The sequence below is a fragment of the Sitophilus oryzae genome, unplaced genomic scaffold (assembly GCF_002938485.1).
Source record: "Sitophilus oryzae breed Bouriz unplaced genomic scaffold, Soryzae_2.0 scaffold_1625_pilon_pilon, whole genome shotgun sequence".
NCBI lineage: Eukaryota > Metazoa > Arthropoda > Insecta > Coleoptera > Curculionidae > Sitophilus > Sitophilus oryzae.
Window position 1 is genome coordinate 2306579 of NW_022146309.1, and position 23974 is coordinate 2330552.

Below are 23974 nucleotides of genomic sequence, written 5' to 3' on the forward strand. Positions count from 1 at the left end.
AGAAAGATTAAAGAAACTTATTTTTCTAATTATTGATTAAATTTGCTCAATGACACGGCGTGATTGATTAAAAAGCGTGTGATAGTAGGCTTAGAAATAATATTAACTACTATGACATTGTTTTTTTTTCAATTACAAAGTATTTTGTTAGATGTCAGTAAAAATGTCGGTCATTGTGATTGCACAAAATTCATAAGATGACTGATTCTTTTACTGCACTTATTTTTCTGTGATTTTTTTAGAAGATTTTTTGTTTGTCTATTCAATGTGAACCATTGTAAAGTAATTGAAAAAATCTATTCATAATTTTAATGAATAATCATGTAAAGCAAATAATTATAAACTATTGTTATACGTGTATATTGCTTATCGCAAAAAAACGAAAGTAAAATATATTTTTTTGAAAATTTGTTTGATGGAAAAAGAATGGATAAACATTTTGCGATAAGCAAATACATCTGAACGACAATCTTGTAGGCCTACAGTAAAATATATTTAACTGAAAAAAGTACGTAAAATAAAAATGACATATTATAGAAAAAAACCTAAAGAAAATCATGATAAATCAATGTAATAGATATAATTGTACATTGCCAATAAAGAAAATATTTGTTAAACATCACTCCGTGTTTTTATTTAATATACTATATCTTCCACATAACTATATTTAGTAAGTTAATAAATTTAAATCCCATTTACCTATGGAAAAACGCTTTATGCATTTTTTCTTTGTTATATAACAAAATGTAGGCGTGATATACAGAGACATCTGGCAGAGAGTTGAAAGATTTGAATCATATAAGTGACAGAATTCTACACATAATTTTAAGTACAAGTTCTGTTAACTAGATGGCGTAAGAAAAATCAGAGGCAATTTTTTGAAAAATTCTGTATATCTGATTGAATATCATATAAAATATCTATTTATATTACTATATTATTATGTGTTGCAATATTGTTTTCAACAGTTTTCAACAATATAAAAAAACGGTAATCGTATACCGGTGAATTATGGAAACAGTCTATTCTATAATTTAATTTAAACTAATGTATATCTGGTTGCATAAAGGGAAAATAGTTTAATTTGAACTAGAATTATTATAAACTTTGAATTATAAAGAATTATATAACCAAGCTGAAAGCTATAAATCATATAAGTTACAGATTTTTACACATAATTTTTGGTATGAGGGCTGTTTACTAGATGGCAGAAGCAAAATTAGTGTCGATCGTGTCGATTTATTAAGAAATTATATAACCAAGCTAAAAGCTATAAATCATATAAATTACAGATTTTTACACATAATTTTTGGTACGAGGGCTGTTTACTAGATGGCAGAAGCAAAATTAGTGTCGATTTATTGAAAAATTCTGTATATCTAGTTGCATACGGTATAAAACATCGATATAATTACATATTTTAATTGATTTCATTAATAAAGAAAATGGCGTTCATGTACTTTTAGATTATGAAAACTTTCATACCATAATTTTAATTTGATCGAATTTAGGAGAATTATTATTAATTCTTATATTAATATAATATTAATTATCAGACATTCTTTAATAAGAGATATAAAAAAACAAAAACATTGTAGTGATAATTTCTGGAACATTATGCAACCAGATATTCAAATTTTAAGAGAGGTGTACTAAAATCAAACACAATGATCAGAATACCATATTTATTGATTTTTAAACTTTATTTAATATATCGTTCAATGCCATTTGTTGTTCTTCAACGGGATCTTCGATGTTCGGTCTTCTTCGCTCGGTTTCATTGTTGTAGGCCCAATGTAGACTTGGACTGGACTTTGGTCGTTTCTTCTTCCTTTTAAGTTTGTTTCTCAAAGAGGAGCAACTGTAAAAAAATCAATCTAATAAAAACGTGCTAAAAAACAGGATAAGCTTACCATTTGGTCTGATAGTCGCTGTTCGATTGTATGGAGTCCAGTTGAGATTTAAACGCCAAATCCCTGGAATTATCCGAATAGGCTTGCACTTGTTTATTTTTTTCCAGGAACAGAATTGGTTTCTCGCGATACTCGTCTATACTGCCTTGTGCCGGTTGTTGAGCCTGTCTAAACATATTGGCCGCTTCTGTAGCTCTTGCAACTAACTAAAATTAATAATTATTATAACGAACTAATATTACATTAATTTATTTTAATGAGTTTCTATGTTTAACTAGTCCAATTTTCAAAGATGTCCCAAACTTTATTTCCTTTGTATCTCTTAAGCTTGACTCAGAAACTCAAAATTAGTGGAATACATTAGTGGTTTCAATTAGTTTGAATGTTCAAAAAAAAGTTTAATATTAGTAGTAATTTTCAATTAGTAAAAAAAAGTTAACAAACATTTAACTTTTCCACTAATTATTCTTCAAAATTTGCGTTCGTGTCATTTTGGAATTTGATTATCCTCCGCCAAGATTTCTTCTTTAATAATAAATTAATAAGTTTAAATCAATCAATACTATTTAGAGTTCCGGTTTAAATCAATCGATCTGGTTTTTGAATGAGCACAAAAGGGACAGATGTCGCTCTTTGTTTAGTCAGCTCGGTATTTGATTCAAAGATGTCAGTGCAATCCATGTAATAGCTTTATAAAATATGTATTATAGTGGAGTGCCTAGAGACTTTTACCTCGGAATTCAATTAATGTGAAACCTTCTGTATTATGTTTTATAGATAAAATACTAAAATGTTTACCCATTTTTTTTCGTTGCTTTTAATTTTTTTATTTTAGTAATTTTATTAAATTCTTAATTATTTCTTTCTTAATATTTTGATTTTTTTAATTCTTTTTCTAACTAAATTTTTGAAAATTGAAATTTTGATTGAAATCGAATTATACAGGGTGGCGCGTCATACACGACGTGGTTTTTGCAAGGAGAACTTGAAGTGAAATTTTGTGAGCTTATGTAAGTCAATTTAAAGCATTTTCTAAAATTATGTAGAGTTCTACAGGTTGTCCCCAAAAAAAGTTACATATCAAAGTTTTGTTTTCTGTATCTTCACGACCAACCATCCAGTGTGTGTTTTGAAGGACACACTAGTACCAGCATCAAATTGATGCTTGCATCAGAAGGGCTACCTAGTGACCTGGAGTCCTTGCGTAAGTTGTACTACCGCTTCCACAACGCCTATGGTATTGGTTCAACTGAAGTTGATGCAGATCTTTCAGCTTTCAGGTCATTCTTTTCTGCGGAGAGCCTTCTACGACTTCAAAAAAATTAGGGAAAGTCATGGCAAATATTATTCCAGTGGTTCCCCAAATAAGAGTAAAATTTTTAGTTGAATTGACGCGAACAGAGGATCAAGCACCCTCTGAAGAATTAAGCGATAGCAAGCTTGGTCTATTCCTTATTAATATTCAGTCCTTAAGACATAAAACAGATGAATTATATCTTTTACTAGAAGAACTTGAATTTCCTGATATCATTGCCATAACTGAGCACTGGTTGAATTTTGATGAGCCTGTGTTTATTAAAAAATTATACCACAGTAGCCAGATTTGATAGAACAAATTTTTTCTCATGGAGGTACTATGATAATGTCTTTAAACAACGACTTTTCCGAGGTAACTAGGTACAATGATTTGTTATCTGAAAAAGTATTCGAATTTTCCATTGTCCACCATAATGCTTATGACCTTTACATTATTTGTATTTATAGAACACCTGACTCTGACGTGCAATTATTCTGTCATAATCTACTAAGATTGCTTGAGTCCCTGCCCTTGAAAAGCAAATTAATTTTGTGTGGTGATCTTAATATTGACTTTCTTAGTGTATGTGCTGCTCAGGAGTTTCTTCAGTCCATTTTTGATTCTTTTGGAATGGTCATGCATGTAGGCTCACCTACCAGAATATCCAATACCAGTTCTAGTACTATAGACTATGTTGTGTCATCTTTTGATCCTAACTCCATCGCCTGCAACGTCTTTAGCTCGGGTCTCTCTGATCATGAAGCAGTTTTAACTGAATTTTCGATAAAGTCCAAAATCAAAAAATGCCCCTCGTAAATTATGCCGTATTTTTTCAGAAAAGAATGCTCAAAAGTTCGGTCACTTATGTAAAACAACCAACTGGGATACTAGCTCTTATGATGTCGACACCGAATTTTCTATTTTCGTAAAAACATTAACCAGTCTAGCGTTCAAATCCTTTCCTCTTAGGCCTATAAAAATAAGCATAATAAACCTTGGACCACTAAAGGTCTACGCATATCTTCTAAAACATGCGTTCATTATCTCACTTAAAAAATTCTCAGACAGTCTCTTCTTCCACAATTACGTAAAACTATACAGAAAAATTTATCATAAGGCTATAAGAGCCGCTAAGGACCTTTATTATAATAGGAGAATAGTCAATTCTGGTAATGTTGCTAAGGAAACATGGTCTATTGTGAATGAGTTGAGAAACAAAGCTTCTTCGTCTAGCAATATCTCTACCTCGCCTGAGAACCTTAACGATTACTTTGTAAATGTAGCGAAAACTTAACTAATACCATATGTCCTCCTCATGATCCACTTTCTTATCTCTCTAATGATAATGTAAACTTACACAGTTTCTTTTTTTCGCCCGTAGTTCTTTGAAGAGCTTCGCAGTACAATTAATACCATCAAAATAAATCCTCTTCTGGGACCGACGGGCTAACTTTAAAAATGTTTTCGAATCTGCCAGAAAGCACTCTGAATCACCTAACAACTTTAATAAACATGTCGTTCCAAAATGGTATTTTTCCAAAATGTCTTAAGACGGCAATAATCATTCCACTGCACAAAGGAGGAGACAAAGATGAAGCTTCTAACTATCGCCCAATTGCACTCCTTCCAACGCTATCTAAGATCATAGAAAGGTTGGTTAAAAGCAGGCTGGTATCTTTTCTGTTTAAGTACAAAATACTTACTGAATATCAATTTGGATTTCTAAGCAACAAGTCCACAAATGACGCTATGTTTTCCCTCCTTAATAAAGTTTACTCCAGCCTAAACAACCATCATTCTACAGCAACAATTTTCTGTGATTTTTCTAAGGCGTTCGATTGTGTAAATCATGAGATCCTAATTAATAAACTGCAGCACTATGGGTTCAGGGGATCATCTCTCGAATGGTTTAAGTCGTATCTGAGCAACAGAAGTCAACTTGTGAGGGTGGATACCACGTTGTCTTCTAGCAAGCCAATAGAATGTGGAGTACCACAAGGCTCAGTACTAGGCCCTATTTTGTTTCTTCTTTTTATTAACGACATTGCTAACATAAACATCAGTGGCAAAATATGTCTTTTTGCGGACGACACTAGCTTCACTTGGAGCAACAAGGACATCGCGGCACTTCATAGGATTATATCAAATGACTTAATCACCATTAAATCTTGGTGCGATTCGAACCTCCTGAGTCTCAACATTTCTAAAACTAAGGCTTTGTCGTATAAAAACTCGTTGCAGCCTTTTGTACTTGCCAACACCACCATTGACGTCGTAAAATCCGTAAAATTCTTAGGGCTTGTTGTGGACAATTCTCTGAAATGGGACATACATATCGAAGCTTTGTCGAAAAAATTGAGCTCTGCCTGTTTTGCATTAAGGTCTGTTTCTAAGGAGCTTAACTTGTCAGTGGCTAGAACTGTTTATTATGCACTTTTTGAGTCGCACCTCAGGTATGCCCTTCCATTCTGGGGTACGTGTTGTGCGGCTCAATTTGACCGCATTTTCAAGCTCCAGAAGAGAGCTGTTCGATATTCACTGGGACTGAACAGCAGAACTCATTGCCGGGGCTTTTTTAGAGAATTAAAAATATTGACTCTTCCTTCCTTATTTATATTTGAATCCGTTTGCCTAATACGTAAACATGTATCAGCTTCTCAAGAAAGGCCATCTCACACTTATCCACTCAGGAACGCGGAGCAAGATCTTTATCTACCTACCCCACGCTCAGAGTTAGTTAAAAGTTCAATATTATACAACTCGAAAAAATGCACAATCACCTGCCATTTGAAATCAAATCCATAACATCATTTTTTCATTTCGCAAAGCATTGAACTCTTATTTACTAGACAAGGCTTTCTACGCCGTAAATGAATTATATTTGAATTGAAAATCGAATTTGATCTTGAAAACACTGGTCTAATGTTTGCTATTGCTATATTTACTAATGACATCGAAATTAATTTATTTAGAGGTCATTGATATTTTGCTATAAACTGGCTAAATATTTTTGAATATTATTTTAATTTTTTGTTCTTTGACATTGTAAACATTTATATATGTTTATTTTAACAATAAGACTGACAATATTATTTGTATAATGTTTTGTATTATCTTTTGTTTGTTTGTTTGTGTACCTTGTTATTTTTTACTTTGTTTGTTAGTTTACCTTTGTCCACAAATTGAAAAATTTTTTGACAATAAAGGCATTTATTTATTTATTTATTTATTTGTTTTTTGTAATGGAACGCCCTATATATTAATTAATTTTTGGATTCTAGTAAAAAAATAAAGGTTTAGAAAAGTATATGACTAAAATGTATAGTTTTTTAAATACATTCACCGGTACGAAAAATGAGCACCTTAAAACTTTGATGCATTTAAAGGTTAATATATTTTATTTTAATGGGCCGATTTTGATGATTTTTTAAGCAGTGTGTTGCCAAATTATTTGACTTTTGAGTATCTTTTTCTAAATTAAAAATGACACTCGCCATCTGTTAACTATACGAGGGAAAACAAAATGTTGATATTTGGGTGAAAGTTTGTAACACCCTGTGAAATATGTTAAAACAGCAAGAAATTTAAAAATAATTTTATCATCTAGATACATCCTTTCTCGATGGTTTGTTTTTTGGTTCATCTCATTAGCTTAATTTTTGTTGGAAATATTCGGTTTTAAAGATGGCGCTAACAGTTTTTTGTAAGTTTTAGTTGTTAATAACTTTTAGTTGCAAAAAAAATCGTTAGTATAGAGAATATCAAAATTAATAATACGTTTTTGTAGAATAGATACCTGCAGCTTGCTGAGCCATTTTCAATCAAAACAATAATATAAACGTAAAAAGAGCACAAGAACAAAAACAATTTATAATTTTAGACATAAAATTTAGCCATTTTCCTCTTATCTGTGAGAAGTAACGACTTTGACCTTTCGTTGAAACAAATGAATGCAACTAAACACAGCCATAGCAACGCCATTCATTGCAGACATGATTTAACTTATCATTTATCTTTTTTTGGGAAATCTTAAACACATTTGCTTTTTCGAATTTCGATCACCTTTTTCATGCTAATACCCCACCGTGCGTCTGTGAGTGTAGAAAGGAGAATTTCACGCGTTTTTAATAGCATCAAATTTAAAAATGATGGAATTTAAAAAAGAGAAGGAAATGTAAATTACTTACCTGTTCTTCGCTTGTAGTTGCTTTCAGCACTGAATTTGAAGAGTGTCCTTTTGGGAAACTCCAACTAACGACACTGGTACGTTTTTCGCGCCGTTCTGGTTCTGTATAAACTGAATCTTTCATATCATCTTCCTGGAAGAGGTGAAACTTTACAGACACTTTCCAAAAATAAATTTGAGTCATACAGGGTATTCTTTAAAAGTGGCTCACCAATATGTCTTTTTTAATTTTCTGTCAAATAAAGTAAAAAAATACCGAGGATGTCATTTAAAAATAAAAAGTTGTAGTAATTTCCGAAAAATATGAAGTGACCGAAAAATTGAGTACCTCAATCAATCCTAATTTATGTTAAGCCGCGTATAAATATGCCGAGGCAAGTACGAGACAAACCCGAAACGAGTATGAAACGAGGCTATAGCAAATTCTTTCCAAAAGGCGTACTAATATGCCGAGACGAGGACGAGACGAGTCAACCTCAAGCGGAATTCGTCATATTATAGCCTCGAGCCGAGCGCTTTAGCCTCGAGCAGAGTCCCTGCCCAGTCGAACGGCGTTGTCTCGCGGCTATCCATTTTCAGTGGAGCCTTTGGCGAACCCACAAAATTCTTCATAGGGCTGTGCGATACTGAGGCAGTATCGATATTTTGGTATCGGTTGTATTGAATATAAAGTATCGATACTTTAAAATATTGATAAATATATTAAAGTATTATTCGATACCATTCAATATTTTAAAAAATTAATTAATAAATTTAAGTATAATGTGTTTTTTAATTGGATTAGGATCGAAAAAAATCAACAGAAGTCCTTTGTTTTAAATTTGTCGACGTTTCGCAAAATTTATTTGCATCTTCAGGACACTACAAAGTTAAGAGAGCAAAATACAATCAAAAAATTTTAAAAATTTAACAAACAACTTAAAACACATATCAGTGGAATTCCACACATACACAATTGGTAAAACTACCCTAATGTTAACAATTAAATAAAATATATGTATATGTTATAAACTTAAGATCGCTTGTAAATAAAAATAATAAGGGATAGGGCCAGAATATAATCAGGATATTTTCTTATTCGCATTTAACGAAAAAAATCGACGATGGTGGCACTGTTTTATACAAAAAACTACCCGGATCAGAACTAAATCAGTCATCAAACGATCTCAAATTACTAAAAGCACTTGGAAGAAAATGATAAAACACTTAACCTAGGGTTGGCAACTTTGAAAATAAAAAATAGGGGCGAGAGGATAAAAAAAGGCACAGGCGAAACATTTTTGAAACGTCGCTCAAATGTCGAGAATTTACCAAAAAGTTATATAAACGGTATGCGATAAATATTTAAAATACACAAAAATATTTATACTCAAAACTTATTAAAATAAAGCAAACCATTGTCAACAAACTTTTTTTCAAGACATAAACTAACAGTAAGTAAACATAAAATTACATAAAAGACACAGATTAACAATTCTTTAAAGCATTGTGGCGATAAACGAATATTTTTTAGATTTTGAAGTTAGTATGTAACAAAGTTTTCAATACGTGAGAGAAAAGAGGACAATCAGATCAAAAAGAGGACTGTTTCTGGAATAGAGGACGGTTGGGAACCCTATTTTAACCCCCTGTAGCTACGAATCAAAGCAGAATTGGATTGGTTGATATAAAAAATAAATCTTATTTTTACGTGAGGAACTTCCCCACGAGAGATGGAACATGTTTTTTGAAACACCCTGTATATGTTTGTTTAATTTCAAAATAGGTAAAAAAAGAAGCTAGATAAATTAAAGGAATTCATGATAAATTTAAATTATATTCCGACTGTTTACATTAAAAAAAACTGGAGAACGCCGACTGAGATACCTGGAGTTAACGGCACGGCAGCGGCGGCGGCGGAGCCTTCTGCGAGCGCCGTTTTTTTGAGTCTTTAATTATTTTATTCAATAATATATTTTGTATGTGGTTTGTATATCTATAAATTTTTTAAATAGAGTAACAGCGCTTTCAGATGGAGCGGACCGTACGCGCAGAGCGTCCGCACGGATGTTTTTTCAAGATAGCTCATCAGGACGGAGCATACGCGACCCAGGTGAAATTGTTCATATAAGCTCATGGTACTTGCTCGAAGTCGCGGACGGTCCGTCTCGGACGCTCCGTTCCATCTGAAAGCGCTGTAAGATAAGATCTAATTCGACTTTATTTATTTAAAAAATTAGAAATTTAAGTAATTAAGATTTAAATTATTAATTTAAATCTACATTTAAATGCCAATAACTAACCTGGAACTTTATTATTTTCATATTTGCCATAAATTAAGTTTCTTAGTAGTCTGGATAGTTCAAATTTCTGGATTTTTCTATATCGGATCGTTCCTTTCTTTGTCGATTCCCTTTATTTATGAGAGTACCTACCGTAACGAACTTCTGATAGCATGGCCACCTTTTTCAACACACTCGATTTGCCTCTCTTATCTTCTATGTATCCTATATGTAAACAATATTGTTTTACATCTTTTTAATTCCGTTCAGCAGAAATAGCGCATAATTTACGTTTGAGCCGTTAATAACTCGACGAAAAGTTCATTACGTTTATTCATTTTTCATAAAATTTTCATGGTTTTATAAAAGAGATCACTAATAAATCTTTGTGTATGAGATTTACCTACTTTGGCTAACTTACCTATACTATTTTAGAGAAGACAAAATTGCATCTTTCTAGTTAGGATGCATTATTAACATTATTACAAATAAAGGAAAGAATTTTTATTTTTATGTAAAAATGGGATGTGGAATCCGAGCCCCTTGAGACTCGAGGCACTTGTTCCGCGGAGCCGCGGTGTATACGCCACTGGTTAAATAGACGCCCCAATCCTTTTGATGGTTTTGAAAAAACGGAGACAACGCCGTCCGGCTGGGCATAGGCTCGGCTCGAAGCTCAGACCCCGTCCAAATATGACGAGTCAACCGCAAATCAGCTTGAGGTTGACTCGTTTCGGGTGTCTCTCGCACTCGTCTCGACATATTTATATGTCGACGCAGCTTTATATACTCTTCGAATATCGTTTTTTACTCTGAAAAAATAAAAAAGTTGTAGGGGTGAACCACTTTTAAAAAATACCCAGTATAACTTATTTAAATTATTCCGATTTTGATGGAACTTTAAAGAAGCGCGCTGGCATGTGTCTAGGTATATTACTTTGAATTTTACTCCTCAAAAAACACTCTGTGTGCACCGGTATAAAATATTATATTTTATACCGGTGCGTTTATTAGGGCATGATTTCATATATGTAACAAAATACCGTATGACCAAAAAAAACCGCGTCAGCGATGGCTATGAAATGAAGATTGCTCTCATTTTATATGTAAATTTATATGGAAAATGACATCGATCGTCATTTTTCAGCCAACTGGATGCCGAATTTTTTTCGATCATACGGTGTTATTTGAGTCAATAGATGATTTTTAAGAGAAAATATGATTTATAAATCTCTTGAGGTGTGTTCATTATAGTGTCACCAAAATCAAAAAAACAATTTAAAAAGTCATCACAGGGTGTGTCAACACAACTAAAATGATTTTTGTTCGGAATGTTTTGTCATAAAGCATATACCGTGTGATTGAAAAAAAACGGTGTCAAAGACGCCTGGGGAAATGACAATCGATGATAATTTTGTCAAGAACAATCTCTAGAGGATTATTTACTAAAAATTGACATAAAACTTGTCAAAATTAACACTGATTCAAATCAATTTTGTAGAATGTAGAATTGCAGTACGCGCCATTATGAAATAAAGAAAAGTACAGGCCAAGTAAATTACATCTTTAGAGCTTGACCTCGTCAAAATTATAATTGATTGTCATTCCTCAGCCGTCTTTGACGCCGTTTTTTTTTCGATTGTATGGTTTATTGACCGAGCACTATAATAAAAACTGACTTCTTCATTTTTAGACGTAAAGAGTTCTTCTAGTATAATACTACTTTTCGGTTTTGCTATCGCGTTAGAGCTGCTTGCAGGCAAATAATCTTCGGACTTGATAAATTGTTCTTCTTTTTTGAAATCTGTATTAGGCGGTTGATGATTGGTTGGTTCCTCCTGCTTTAGAGCGTAAGTAAAGTTGTCTTTACCCCAATAATGGTAGCTTTAAGGAAAAAAAATACATTCAAAAAAACTTTATACAGGATGGTCCGAATTGTTTTCGGGGAACTTCAGAAAAATTTTCTGCAAAAAAAAAATTAAAAAAATGGCAAGAAAAGTTAACGTAAGCGGTTAAATATTCTGTTTTTGAATATTTGTTTTTTTTTAAATTACCAGAATTATTTAACACTCTACTATCAGAATATGTAAACGAAAACAAAATTAAAAAGTTTTTGACCTGACCCGGATTCGAACTCTGAATCATCGGTTCGTGGTCGGAAACTCTACGCACTGCGCTATGGAGACATGTTCGGTTTATATTCAATACTAGAATTTATAGGACGAAAGTAATAAAAAATATAGGATCTTCTTCCGATGCGCAGTAGTAAACGCAACGGGTATCGGCAGCCAGACGGGCCGCATGCTGTTCCAGAGAGCATAGTAAAAAATATATCAAAGAGCTTTCGGAAAGTATATACGATCTACGAAGAAAGGACTAATATCAATTTTTACATACTCGCTATCTCCAGTATCAGTTGATTTTGTAACTTCCACTTTAACCAAAGGTTCGTATATGTCGCAAATTCTAGCTGCCAGCTCGCAAGCCTTCTTTCTGCAACACATTCTCACATCGGTTATGAACTTGTACGTGCTCGAATCCATGTCGTTGAGCGGACATTTTGCCGTACGGCAACACGTTTTCGTACTCTTGAAACCGACGTTGAGTTTGGGACAAGTTTCAGCCACGCATATTTTCGGTTTGACTTCGTGCTTTGACGGTTCTTGTTTGATTATCGATTGGGTTTTGCTGTGGGTACTGATAAGACTTTCCGAAAGTTCTGCAGTTGATTCGATTCCCTGGCAACATTGCGGTCTCTTGATTGGACGTGCATCTTCTGTCGGATTTGATGCAACTAGAGGTATGTATCTAGATGATTCGCCTATTTAAAAATAAACATATTTCTTTAAATTCAAAACATTTAGTTTTTTAGACACTCTGTATACATAAATAATCGTTGATTTTTAAATATTACTCTGAAACTAGGGAGAGGGAATTCAGACGACAGAGATGATGGGTGTTAGGTAATAGCTTTGGCATCCTAGATCATATATACCGTATGATCGAGAAAAAAAGGCGTCGGCGATGGCTATGGAATGACGATCGCTGTCATTTTATATGTAAATTTAAATGGGAAATGTCATCGATGTTCATTTCCCAGCCAACTGGACGCTGTTTTTTTTTCGATCATACGGTACTATTATATAAACGGTATGCGATAAATATTTAAAACAAACAAAAATATTTATACTCAAAACTTTTTTTCAAGACATAAACTAACAGTAAGTAAACATAAAATTACATAAAAGACACAGATTAACAAGTCTTTAAAGCATTGTGACGATAAACGAATATTTTTTAGATTTTGAAGTTGGTATGCAACAAAGTTTTCAATACGTGAGAGAAAAGAGGACAATCAGATCAAAAAGATGACTGTTTCTGTAATAGAGGACGGTTGGGAATCTGTTTTTTTTTTCGATCATACGGTACTTACGTGGATAAATCAACGCCATAAGTTTAGCATTAAAAAATATGTCTCCAACATCACGACATGCCATTTTCAAACCTTCTTTATTGCACTTATGAAACGCTCAATAGTTTTGTCTTTTTCGAGGATCTTACTTTGCGCATGCGCATTAAAAGTTGCACGTATTTCCAAAATTATCACAATTTTATAGGTTTAGAAAGTACTTAGAAAGTACAGATTATACATTGTTATGGAAACCAACTTTTCATTTGTCATCATATTGTCATAATCATATGTCATAATCTTATTTCCATTGTGTGACGACGCTTGTTTTTTGCGTTTTTTATTTTAAAAATTGTATTAGTTACTCTTTTAGCGACCGCTTTTATATAGCCAAGGATGCAAGTTTGTTCAGCGAGAAGTTAATTTTAAGTGTGTGCGTAATTTTTTTTCGTTGGACATTCTAAATACTCGTAAAAATGACTAGAAAGTGTTTAGTGTGTGAAAGTTCTAATATAAAGGTCCCCGAATTATCTTTTCATAGGCAAGTAAAGTATTCAGTTGTTCTTTTATTTATATTAAGCTACATGCATACTTTCTGGTTAGATTTTATAATAATATTGATATTCGTACAGAGTGGCTAAAAGTATTTTTTATATAATTTAATTTTTGTGACAGTAAATATTCAATTTATTGTTCAAATATAACATTTTACAAATGAAATTTTTAAAATTAATGTTCAAATTTGGCGCGCGGACGATAGGTCCTCGACAAGGATAGAAAGAGCAGAACCACCTCGTGTGCAACAAAAAAAGAAGATAAATGGAAGTCGTTGATATGTTTGCGACAGTTTCCATAGTGATTTACTTATCCACGAAAGTATATATGATCTAGGGTAATAACACATTTTTTGAATTCAGTAAAAATGTCAGTAATACCTTTTGGTGTGTATTCCTTTGAAGGGGCATTTTCTAGCGATTTTGCTGAAAATAGAAATATGTATTTTCATTAAAACATTTCTGTATTCAGTAAAAATGACAGTAATACCTTTTGGTGTGTATTCCTTTGAAGGTGCATTTTCTAGCGATTTTGCTGAAAATAGAAATATGTATTTTTATTAAAACATTATTGTATTCAGTAAAAATGTCAGTAATAATACCTTTTGGTGTGTATTCCTTTGAAGGAGCATTTTCTAGCGATTTTCCTGCAAATAGAAATATGTATTTTAATTAAAACATTATTGTATTCAGTAAAAATGTCAGTAATAATACCTTTTGGTGTGTATTCCTTTGAAGGTGCATTTTCTGGCGGTTTTGCTGCAACTAGAAATATGTATTTTTATTAAAACATTTTTGTATTCAGTAAAAATGTCAGTAATGCCTTTTGGTGTGTATTCCTTTGAAGGTGCATTTTCTGGCGGTTTTGCTGCATCTAGAAACACGTAGGTATTTTTATTAATACATTTTTGTATACTCAGTAAAAATATCAGCAATACCTTTCGGTGTGTATTCTTCCAAAAATTGAGAAAAACTCTTGGACAGTTGTTGTTCTGCAACAGAATAAAATTATTTTGGCTAGCACAATCAAGTCTTTTACGTATATTAACAAACCTGATAAGCTTTGATGGTTTGCTTTTGTTAATTCGCGTTCCATATCATCATCATCAGCATCACGCTCCGTACCTTTTATTGTTACAGTTACTTTGTTCGAAGAACTGTGCAAAATAATATTGTATGTACAGGGTGAGTCTTAAATAAGTGCAAATTATTAAGTGAAAAAACTAAAAATTAAAAACATTTCCAAAGATTTTCTTGAAAAAATTCAATTTTTAAAAATTATTTTTCAAGAAAAAACACGTGTTTCTGGGGTTGAAATATGGTGCCCCTAAAATATTTGCACTTATTGAGGACTCTCCCTGTATAATTTACTTTGAGGGTATACAGGGTTGTTCACAACATACGACACGGAGTATTGTAGCTAAACGATTAGATTTTTACAAATTGTAAGTTTTGGGATCGTTGAAGGACTATTAGAGCTACAATTTAAAAATATTTTTACAAGGTACAGAGTGTCCCAAATAAATAAAAAATATCAAAGTTGTATTTTTTTAAATGGAACACCCTGTATATTATTACATTTATAGTTTCTACGATTAAAATAAAGGTAAGTTTGATAAAGGTTTATCACACTTAAACCTGACCGTTTTTGAAATATTTTCAATTTTGTGAAATTGCAAACAAAATTTTAAGCCTTTGTTTCTCCCAGGGTATCAAAGTTTTTAATACTAAATATTTACTGAAGTTTATTTATCGATCAGTTATTGTGCTGCAATAATAAAAATTATACTATTATACAGAGTGTCCAAAATTTTATTTTAGATAATTAATATCTTTAAACGGCAATAACTTGTTCAATTTAAATGGAACACCCTGTATATTTTATGAGAATCAGATGCACAATTTAATTGTCTATCAAATTGTATTATACCATTTTTTACCTATCTCTTCAAGTTTCCGTAGAAAATGCATTTTCTTGTAATTTAAAACTCATTTATCAATATACCCATGGAATACTGACATTTTAGATTATTTTTAAAGATGTACCAAATTTTTAAAGAGTACAGATACTAATATTGTCGATATAGTTTGTTTATTTCATTAAAAATTAAAAAGAAACTGTTTAAATATTTGTTAAAGAGGACCAATTAATATGATTCCAGTATTCAAACTACATTAATTGACTGTTTGCGTTGATTAAAAATAATTACTCCAAATACTAAAGAACTGAATTTTGTATGTGTATTAAACAGTGTGGTAAAAAATAAACACCTTAAAAATGATATTTCATTTTTTGACAAATGCTTATTTATAACAGAGACATTTATTTTCATAACTTATTATTATATTGATTTCTGATTCAAATCCACATTTATTTAGAATAATTTATTAACAAATATAATTAAGTATGTAATTAATTAGTATAGTCTATAAAATGAATAACTTTGAATTTTGACCGTTATTTTTTACCAACATGTCAAATATAAAATCCCTCTGTCAAAAAAGTTACTGATATTCTTTAAATTGAGTCCCTGAACGAATCAGATAGGTAACTCTTTTTACTTTCATGAAATAGAAAAGGAAAATAACAAAACAAGTGACAGTTCTTCCTCTTCTTGCAAAAATCAACACGAAATGTCATAATTGACAAAAGTAAAATGTCATCAGCTTTTGACACTTCTAAATATTAGACCAATGCCGTCTCTAATAGAACAGCCACGGAGCGAGATTTATGACGTCACGCAAGTTAGATACTACGGATTAATAAATATGTTGTAGAATACATGGAAAACATAATTATTCCTCGTATTTTTGGTTTGTATTTTAAAAATGATATAGTTTACATGAAATATACAGTTAATAAATACAATATAATATACTTAGATTAAGAAGATAATATATACCTATTTATAGTAATAAATACTTTGGCAAATAAACTATGAACCATACAAATGCAGCAAATGTTTTACAATATACAAATAATGTGGTACATAAGATAATGCGTAACATGTAAAATATATTTTAAATTTTGGGGTTTGAAAATCGATCTAATTTAACAAAAAACATTCAATATCTACTAATAGTGATGTATTATTATTTGCATTCACAACATTTATTTATATATTATAATGTTTACTGCAATTAATAAACTAATATAAACTTGTCAAAAGATGACCACATATTTTTTTAAATTATTATTTTTAACACAAAAACTTTCCACACTGACTATGGAGTACGATTTCAGCCATATTTTAAAACATTTGCTGCATTTGTATGGTTCATAGTTTATTTGCCAAAGTATTTATTACTATAAATAGGTATATATATTGTATTTATTAACTCTATATTATATATATTTCATGTAAACTATTTCATTTTTAAAATACAAACCAATAATACAAGGAATAATTATGTTTTCCATGTATTCTACAACATATTTATTAATCCGTAGTATCTAACTAGCGTGACGTCATAAATCTCGCTCTGCGGCTGTTCTATTAGAGACGGCATTGCGTCAGCGTGGCCGCAAGTTGCTAACCTAATAAAATTAACACTAGAAAAGCCCGCGGGAACTGTCAAAAACGATAATATTACTAGCCTGTACATTTTGTACCTTTGTTGTTTTAAAAACAATCTAAAATGTCAATATTCCATGGGTATATTGATAAATGAGGTCTAAATTATAAGAAAATGCATTTTATACGAAAACTTGAAGGGATAGGTAAAAAATGGTATAATACAATTTGCTAGACAATTAAATTGTGCATCTGATTCTCCTAAAATATACAGGGTTCATCTGATTCTCCTAAAATATACAAGTTATTGCCGTTTAGAGCTAGAAATAATTTAAAATAAATTTTTAGACACTCTGTATGAGGTAGTATTATTTTTATTATTGCAACCTAATAACTGATCAATAAATAAACTTCAGTAAATATTTAGTATTAAAAACTTTGACACCCTTGGAGAAATGAAGCCTTAAAATTTTGACTGCAATTTCACAAAATTGAAAATATTTCAAAAACGGTCAGGTTTAAGTGTGATAAACCTTAATCAAATTTACCTTTATTTTGATCGTAGAAACTAAAAATGTAATAATATACAGGGTGTTCCATTTAAAAAAATACAACTTTGATATTTTTTATTTATTTGGGACACTCTCTATCTTGTAAAAATATTTTTAAATTGTAGCTCTAATAGTCCTGCAACGAACCCAAAACTTACAATTTGTAAAAATCTAATCGTTTAGCTACAATACTCCGTGTCGTATGTGGTGAACAACCCTGTATACAGGGTGGCCCGAACTGTATTCCGGAAACTTCGACAGTATATTCGGCAGATAAAAGTAAGTAAAATAGTTCGTATAACTGTATGTCTTAAAATGCTTAGTTTTGGAAATACAGAGTGTAGAAGTTTTATTTTTATTTCGATTTTTTCCAAATAATTATACATTTACGATGTTTTTTACGTTAAGAAGGTCTCTTGGTAAAAATCATTACAAAATCGGACCACCCTGTAGAATTAAACAAATATTTAAATAAGATTCTTTATAGTTATTAATACTGACCTGTAGTTTACCGCTAATCCACTTTTGTGATCTTCTAAAGCATCAGAACTTCGAGGTGTCCGATCATATCTACCAAAAAAAAATAATACAAAATTTAATAAAGAAAATGTAAGTCTGAAATCACAGTTTTCCTCATGAGTGTACCAACGTATACCGATTTAACAAATATTTTTAAATACTCTGAAGCAAAAGAATTTTTACTAATTTTTTCTTTGTTAAACTCACTCGTTTGACCCAGACTTTGATCCATCTGAAACTTGGGAATTCCTAGGTGTGCCAGGCGTACTAAAAGCAAAAATAATAACAACACAATGGAAAATTTAGAAGTTTGGGACAGAAACAACTAACTCGTTTTTATTATTGGATTCTACACCTTCTTCGTCATCAAATTCCGTGCAACATTCCACAATAGAGTTTGTCTTTATCAGAAAAAAATGGTATTATAAGATTTATTTTATTTTAGCAACACAAGTATGCAAGGTGACAATTTGAAAACGAACAGTATTTAATATTACCTCTACCGATGATAATATGAAAATTTGGAGAAACACGTTCATTTACATATCAAGGGGGACAATTTTTGAGGCCTTTGTTGTCGTGTTACTTTCAACCCCTTGACCTCCAGGGACTACCCCTAAAATTTTAAATAGCAACCCCTATTTATTTTACCATTTTTGTGTTTCTTCTACATAAAAAAGAATTCTACATAAACTGCATTATTTTTTTGAGAATTTTATAAGGAACACAAAAATGGTAAAAGAAATAGGGGTTGCCATTTAAAATTTTAGGGGTAGGTGCCCTGGGGGTAAAAGGGTTGAAAGTAACACGACAACAAATGCCTCAAAAATTGTCCCCCTTGATATGTAAATTGACGTATTTCGCCAAATTTTCATACTATAGTCTGTAAAACGAATAACTTTGAATTTGACAGTTCCCGCGGGCTTTTCTAGTGTTAGTTTTATTAGGTTAGCAACTTGCGGGCCATGCTGATGCAATGCCGTCTCTAATAGAACAGCCTCGGAGCGAGATTTCTGACGTCACGCTAGTTAGATACTACGGATTAATTATATTGTAGAATACATGGAAAACATTCCTCGTATATGTAATTTTTTGGATTATATTCGACACATTTACATTCGACATTTTTTTCATATGACACAGCACTAATGAAGGCTATAAACGTTAGCTGTAACGTTTTTTTTTAAACCAAAAAAAAATAATGAAAAACCAAATGTAAACTTAATCAGCGTTTTTCCCGAACCTAAATCCCAAAAAATCAAAAATTTTAGAATAATTTTACATATAAAATGACAGCGATCTTCATTTCATAGCCATCGCTGACGCCTTTTTTTCTATGATATTGTATTATTTGCAAATATAATTTTTCGCACATTGATGCTTGCAAAATATACATATAAATTTTGTGAATGCAAATAATAATACATCACTATTAGTAGATATTGAATGTTTTTTGTTAAATTAGATCGATTTTCAAACCCCAAAATTTAAAATATATTTTACATTTTACCCATTATCTTATGTACCTATTCATTATTTGTATATTGTAAAACATTTGATGCATTTGTATGGTTCATAGTTTATTTGCCAAAGTATTTATTACTATAAATAGGTATATATATTGTATTTATTAACTGTATATTATGTGAACTATATCATTTTTAAAATACAAACCAAAAATACGAGGAATAATTATGTTTTCCGTGTATTCTACAACATATTTATTAATCCGTGGTATCTAACTAGCGTGGCGTCATAAATCTCGCTCCAAGGCTGGTCTATTAGAGACGGCATTGGTTTGATATTTAGAAATGTCAAAGGCTGATGACATTTTACTTTTGTCAATTATGACATTTCGCGTTGATTTTTGCAAGAAGAGGAAGAACTGTTACTTGTTTTATAATTTTTCTTTTCTATTTCACGAAAGTAAAAAGAGTTACCTATCTGATTCGTTCAGGCACTCATTTTAAAGAATATCAGTAACTTTTTGGATAGAGGGCTTTTATATTTGCCATGTTGGTAAAAAATAACGGTCAAAATTCAAAGTTATTCATTTTATAGACTATATCATCGGTAGAGGTAATATTAAATACTGTTCGTTTTCAAATTGTCACCCTGTATATTAGAAAATTTGTACAGGGTTGCGCCTCTCATACGCGCGGAGGCTACAAGGACAACTACAGCTTGTATTAAAATTAAATTTTGTGAGCATATGTAGGTTGATTTAGAGCATTTTTTAAAAATATAGAGGGTTCTACAGGGTGTTCTCAAAAAAAGTTACATATCAAAGTTGTGTTTTATGTAATGGAATACCCTATAAATTAATTGATTTTCGGATTCTAGAAGAAAAATAAAGGTGAGTTTCATTAGTGACGTATATGGCTAAAATGTAAGGTTTTTGACTTATTTAACAATGTAGTTAAAATAACTATTTTACAGGGTGAGTCAACGATAGATTAAAGTCCATTATCTCATTTGTTTCGAGGTTTACAAAAAATGTTAAATACAAAGGTTATAGAGAAGATTAAGATACACATTTTAAAATTATTATAGAGTATACAGGGTCCTTCAAAAATGTGTGGCGAATATAACATATGTTTTTTTAAATGCAACACCCTATTTTTTATTTAATTTTTAGATTCTGCGTAAAATTCTATAACTTTTTTATATATAATGTTATATACCTAAAATTAATGGTTTTTGTAATATTTAAATTTGTTTATACAAATGTTAAATTGCAGTGTGGCAAAAAATTGTCAGTTGTGCCATTGTTTCTGAAGTTGGAATACTAAAATTTGGTATGAAAGTTCTATAGAGATTAAAAAGAAGATATATGTTAAGATATTTTAGTTAAATGGTACAGGGTGTTTAAAATATATTTATGAATTTCAACTAATTAAAATTAAAAAATCTCAAATTTTTTAAATGGTACACCCTATATATTTTCATTTTTTCTGAGAGATTTTGCAAAGCTCTTCAACTTTTATTAAGTATGTCATATAGCTATTTTTAATAGTTTGCGATTTATTCCAATTTTTTCTATTTTTACACTAATTTTTAATACAATAATTACGCTATAACATCATAGTTACCATGACAAAACAAACATATTTATTACTTATTTTTAACAAGTAGTTTAATAATTAGTTACAATTGTTAATATTAGTCAAAATTAACTTACTTTACTCAAATAAACTAAAATCGTAGTCGTGAATTTCTTGGTGTATTTCTATATTATGAAAGATGACATTTGGATTTTCCGTCGGGCCGAATAGCCGCAGATTAGGGTAATACCCTTGGTAATACTAACTAGATTACCTAATTATTGACGACTACTGATATTGAAATTTCCTCCGACATACAGTAATTTTTTTTTTCTCGTAGTAATTCTGGTTTATAATTCATTTCGTAAAGCCAATATTACTACTGCCACAAAACCGTCCCATTACACACTGAAAATATTATAATATAATATAATATGAAAATGTTTTCTAGATAATCTACATCTATATTCTTATAGTACTTAGCAAAGTACTATATAATATATAGTACTGAACCAAAAACTATGTTTATTTTGGCTTGTTCGTGTATATCAGTCACATTGACTAATCCATTTTTAGGAAAATCTGAAACTATTACCTCTACCTCTACCATTTATACAAATTAAACTAAAATTCACTTTTTGTTCTTAACTTGCTTAACAGACATATGAAATTTTGATAATAATTTTTTTTTTGTCATGGTAACTATGATGTTATAGAGTAATTGTATTAAAGATATGGGTAAAAATAGAAAAAATTGGAATAAATCGCAAATTATTAAAAATAGGTATATGACATACTTAATAAAAGTTTAATAAAAGCTTTGCAAAATCTATCAGAAAAAATCAAAATATATAGGGTGCACCATTTAAAAAATTTTAGATTTTTTAATTTTAAGTAGTTGAAATTTATAAATATATTTTAAACACCCTGTAGCATTTAACTAAAATATCTTAACTTATATCTTCTTTTTAATCTCTATAGAACTCTTATACCATATTTTGGTATTCCAACTTCAGAAACAATGGTACCACTGACAATTTTTTGCCACACTGCAATTTAACATTTGTATAAACAAATTTAAATATTACAAAAACTATTAATTTTAGGTATATAACGTTATATATAAAAAAGTTATAGAATTTTACGCAGAATCTAAAAATGAAATAAAAAATAGGGCGTTGCCGTTAAAAAAACATATGTTATATCCTTACACTTTGGCCATATACTTCTCTAATGAAACTCGCCTATATTTTTCTATTACATATTTTCTATTACACATTTTCTATTACAAAAAACACAAGTTTGATGTGTAACTTTTTTTGGGATCCCCTGTAGAACTCACTGTAATTTTCATTAATTATATATTATATTTTCATTAATATTATTGTCATTGGCCACCCTATATTGATTTGGCCACCCTATATTGAGGATCAATGACAATTTTTTCAAAATGGATACAACCAATAATACAAATCGATATTCTTAAACATCTGGCCAAAGTTATTACAAATCTAATAAACCAAAAAAGGTTGCTTAACTAAAAAATACCAAGAAAACTAAGACTTAGGGTTAATGTTGAAGAACACTATGGTATGCAAAACATTTTTAACATGGATCTTACTAAATTTGATACTGAATCGCTTGTATAATCTCTCGGTTCTAGGGTGAGCCAAAAATAGTTGCACGTTCTTCGTTGGCAGTTCTTTCCTTCGTTACTGTTTATCTCTAGATAGCCACAGTTCGGAGCCACGGAACATTTTCGTTTTCTGTCGGGTGAGTTGAGGTCGCCATTACTTGGACCTCCGTGTGAGCTGCTCTGCATTGAAGAACAACTTTAAAAAATTTGACGGTTTTGAGTGATGAAAATTGTATTTTTTTTTGACAGTGACATTGATATAAATTAGGATAAATTTATCGAGGTATCTAATAATCCGCTAGAGGAATAAATAATATTGTATTTGTTGTCCGGTTATCTAAAAAAAATATGATTAAAAAAAGAAAAGGGATATATAAATTCAAAAAATCGTGTTTTTTGCCGATTCATCTCGGTATACATTTATATTTTAATTAATAAATTACAAAAAACCCACGTTATAAAAAGAGTATCTCTGGGGGACGATGAAGCGATAATGCTGTGGACGAAAATTCTATTTATAAGAGCTCGCGGATGATCTGGTGGATTTATTATGCCATTATCGATAATGCTTGGATAAAATCGATGGTGTCTGTCCAGGAGGAAAACCCACACTGACTTAGAGATGTACAAATATATCGATATATTAAAACATCGATATTTTTTTTTTAATTATTTATTGATGAGTCTAAGTTGAGTACCGCTTCCCACCATACTAGTGCTTCATAGATGATGATTGGTTTAACTACTGTACGTCTGTACGTTCTGTAGCTACGGGGTATCCGTGAGAGGGGAAACGATATTCTCTCGATGTTTTTCGTAAAAAATTAGAGGACGCGTCCCATCAATAAAAATTCGACAAATTTGCAAGTAGCCAATAAAATGAGTGGGCGGAGCGATTAGCGGTGGCGTACTCGTCAAGTCGACGTATAAAATATATTTCTGTTTATTTAAATGTTTTTTGTCCGCATTCCTTTCATAGACACAGATCCAGAAGACGTACTGTACATCAGTGTACATCCAGTGTGAATAATATACGGTTGCAAACCCCATCTTCTTCCAAAATGTTTTGTACTACTAAGGATTTGTTTA

At 31.0% G+C, this 23974-nt stretch overlaps 1 protein-coding gene across 5 annotated transcripts; it reads right to left on the bottom strand.

Annotated features, from left to right (window-relative positions):
* Nucleotides 1–1671: 1671 nt before the first annotated feature.
* Nucleotides 1672–23135, bottom strand: LOC115880542. 5 transcript variants are annotated; one of them, XM_030897766.1, is made up of 16 exons: nt 22871–23135; nt 18536–18606; nt 18413–18472; nt 18188–18256; nt 14674–14777; nt 14559–14612; nt 14444–14494; nt 14335–14385; nt 14223–14267; nt 14111–14155; nt 14002–14046; nt 12055–12478; nt 11337–11541; nt 7398–7529; nt 1914–2119; nt 1672–1861 (listed from the first exon to the last, which is right to left on the bottom strand). In XM_030897766.1, the coding sequence occupies exons 1-16, from the start codon at nt 23069–23071 to the stop codon at nt 1696–1698; spliced, it is 1929 nt and encodes a 642-aa protein (XP_030753626.1). In that variant the 5' UTR covers nt 23072–23135; the 3' UTR covers nt 1672–1695. The 5 variants fall into 5 exon arrangements, with proteins under 5 accessions (XP_030753626.1, XP_030753627.1, XP_030753628.1 ...); XM_030897767.1 differs by lacking the exon at nt 14223–14267; XM_030897768.1 differs by lacking the exons at nt 14111–14155; nt 14223–14267.
* Between the last annotated feature and the right edge of the window lie 839 nt (nt 23136–23974).